Source organism: Octopus bimaculoides, chromosome 2 (genome assembly GCF_001194135.2).
Source record: "Octopus bimaculoides isolate UCB-OBI-ISO-001 chromosome 2, ASM119413v2, whole genome shotgun sequence".
Taxonomy (NCBI): Eukaryota; Metazoa; Mollusca; class Cephalopoda; order Octopoda; family Octopodidae; genus Octopus; species Octopus bimaculoides.
This window is the reverse complement of record NC_068982.1, coordinates 158726647-158729991: the sequence shown is the minus strand read 5'-3', so window position 1 is coordinate 158729991 and position 3345 is coordinate 158726647. Positions and strand designations below refer to the sequence as shown.

The 3345-nt window shown below is 37.0% G+C and overlaps 1 protein-coding gene across 3 annotated transcripts in view; it reads left to right on the top strand.

The window, feature by feature from the left end:
* The window catches only part of LOC106874384 (glutamate receptor ionotropic, kainate 2), a 1088700-nt gene that overhangs the window by 520847 nt on the left and 564508 nt on the right, over positions 1 to 3345 (top strand). For all 3 annotated transcript variants that reach the window (XM_014922100.2, XM_014922098.2, XM_052965681.1), the window contains exon 3: positions 337 to 492. In XM_014922100.2, the coding sequence (XP_014777586.2) occupies positions 337 to 492 (156 nt within the window). The remainder of the gene's footprint in view (positions 1 to 336; positions 493 to 3345) is intronic.

Sequence of the window (3345 nt, the reverse complement as noted above, 5' to 3'; positions counted from 1 at the left end):
TATATATATATATATATATATATATATATATGTATATGCATATGCATACATATATACATACATACATTGTTTACTGTTCCGTTAGGGTAAGGTATCCAGTGAGGAGGAAGAATATGATTCGATGAACTTAATGGATAAGACCTACTAATAAACAAACCACAGCATAAAATCCTACCTATTCACGTATTTTCGAAGTACGAGTCTACTTGTGACTCTTACCTTAAAACTGTTTACTTTAAATAATACATGTACCTCATCTATATAGATATGCCTGTTGAAATATACTCAAATGATCTATGTTTTGCTACCATAACTGTTTTCCGTTGTCGTTTTTAGGTGCCCTCTTTGAAGAAGAAAATGAATCGCAAGAATTGGCATTCCGTTCTGCGATTGAAAAAATTAACCTTCTGAGTGAAATAATACCTAATAGCCTCCTTATTGAAGATGTTCAACACGTCCGCACTCATGATAGCTTCCATGCATCCCGCAGAGGTAAGTAAAATTTACAAACTTAGTTTTTGATTTACTGGAGTGATGATTTGCCCTTCTGTTTTATCAGAATTTCAGCTCAATTCTTCGGAGTAAGAGATGATATTTAAAGAAAACTTGTAGACCTGTCCGATATTTATATGATTCAATTTGTGGTGCATTTACATGGTCGGTCAAGTTACCAAAAACGTCTACTTAAAATAAAACTCAGTGATGAGGAGTCCGCAGTCGTAGAACTCATCTATTAATACCAAGCTGAAGCTATCAATAGTATTTTGTGAATACAGAGCCTGATCTGCTAGAAGTAACAGATCCACCTCCATCTAAGTAAAATTCTAACTCGTTAAGAAATTGAAGAACAAATCTGATAATGTAATAATAGGTTCATACTTAGGAAAAGTTGAAGGTAACTGCTGGAAACTTTCTGGTCAAACTTGACATCGGTTCGATCTAATCCGGCAGGCAAGAAATATGACTGGTGTTTAACTTAATGACGTTATTCCTATAAAGGAACTGTTGTGGTAGCAAACCACGAAGCGTGGTTGGAATTCCTCCTGCTAATGGGAGAACTGAATTGTTAACCGATGTGATTTTGACTGTACCTACATGAACACAAGTAGGCCCTTCAGTGTGATTAAGCCCGATCGGCCATCATATTTAGTTTCACCAATTGTTGGTTATGGAGGAAGAAACGTTGCTTATGCCTTTTGCAGTCTCTTGACAACGGGGAAATTAATGCCTTTAGTGTGACACTTGATTACTATAAGATATGAAGTGGTATTGAATTTTGCAGCAGTGTTCAAGGAAGACAGGGACAGGCATAACGCTTAGTTTCGTAGTAGTTGCAGATTTGACTCAGCAAGAGTAATAAAAACAAAAAACATGTGATTTGAAGACAACTGTGTTGTCGTGGTACAAAGGCATTTACCTCCTTCAAGTAGAGAAACGGAAACGAATAATGTGAGGGAGATGAGAGTGAGGAGACAGTATGTATGTGGACCAGCAGTTGGAACCTATATGTGACTGACTTATGTAAGCTTTTGTATTAGCCTTTTCGAGATATGTTATATGTCTATAACTGACCGCATTAGTAGTAACATCCCATATGTGGGAGAAATATTCGATTTGTAATCTCATCTAAATTCTGTCAAAATTTGCTGAGGATGAATTATCTCTTGGTCCTGACTAGGGAGGCCAATCATTGAGATACTGTCGTAACTATGTTAGGGATCTGATTTCGACAGGAGAGAACATCGTTGACCAATAATTCAAGCAACCATGACGGATTTAATGGCGTACCACTTATTTTTCAGGGGATGTGTAAAAATGCTTGATATGAGTAACATTTGTAACTTGCAGAGAAAAGAAGCAAGATTAGCAAAGAGAATAGCTATCGAAGTATTGTTCATTGTATCGCTGCTTGTTACACGTATACTCTCTATGTTGCGGTTCGTGATACATATTTCAGGAAGGTTAAATACCAATGAAGGATATGTTATCTAAGACCGGCTCGTTGTTTTAGAGAGGGTTTGACGTTCACTTACGTACAGAAAAATGAGAATGGAGTGCAAAGACAAATCCTGGGACATGGTAGAAATGAGAGTGTGACGTACGCAAAGTACTCCCTCAACCCACTTCGAAATATGAAGGTGTGCTGAAAAGTTTCTGGCATTGGGCAAAAGAAAAACACAGGAGCATCAGTTAACTATGATTTTATTCACCATATTCCATTCTCAGTTTCATTCACTGCAGCGGTCCTTTGGTTTTTCGAATCCCTGTAAAAGAACTCGAAAGTTTGAGCCTCCAACTAGGCCTTTCGCGATATCTTTAAAACCAGGAACTTTTCAGTATACCCTCTTAGGGTAATCTAATGATAAACGTAGAATCCAAGTGATGAGCAACAAGTGAGATAACTAGGTACACAGTTACGATAGAATTCTCGCAGTCGAAAGCTGATGTCAAGCGCAACAATATTCATTGTAATAAATGTAAGGCCAGTGCTAACTGGTGTGTCATAGAAGAAAATTGCTGAAAAATGAATCTACAAAAGCCATAAATTTGTTACCAAAGGGAAATTGGTAAGACTTAAGATCAATGATGGGGAAAGAGAAGAGACTCAGTCTTAGCTATTAAAATTGCCGATTTAGTGTGAAATGACCGAATGAAATTTCAGACTTGGCTTCTTGAAATGTGTTTTTTCATTGTGAGAGGATTAAAACGTCGATATGGATAGATTTGGAGGTGATGCGTAAAGTGTAAAGAGGATAGTAAGAGGATTCTGTACAATAGGTAAATATGCTTTTCGTAAAAGACCCAGCTGTAGTTTGAAAGACGTGTTATGTTGAGAGCTATGCAATGCACAACGTCATAATTCATGTCTTTGAAACTGCTTTCGCAGACGTTGAGTTCTTATGCAAACGCAGCCAAGCATTTGAAGCTGTGTGAGATTCACGAAGTGCTGTACGCCTTGATTGTTGCATGCACATTTGCACTACAATCAATTAAGCCATATAAATCATGGAATGATTGTTGTAGAAAGGAAGGACATGTCAAATATAATAATCTAATTTTCCCGCATATCTGTTTCTGATACGTCAATTGTGAAGCAATTCTACTGTCATTTATAAGGAAATCCGGCAAATCCCTGACATGATTATTTGGAGGAACATAGAATGCGGGGAGCAGGAAGCTGTATGTTGCGTGTGACCATGCTAGTTGGATACAATCTGATGTGTGTAACGAGTGTTGCAGTGAAGCTTGGTACGTGAATAAATTTGAGGGAGGAAAAGAGATCTATTCAGGGTAAATAGAATTGTGTAATATATATATATATATATATATATACATATATATATA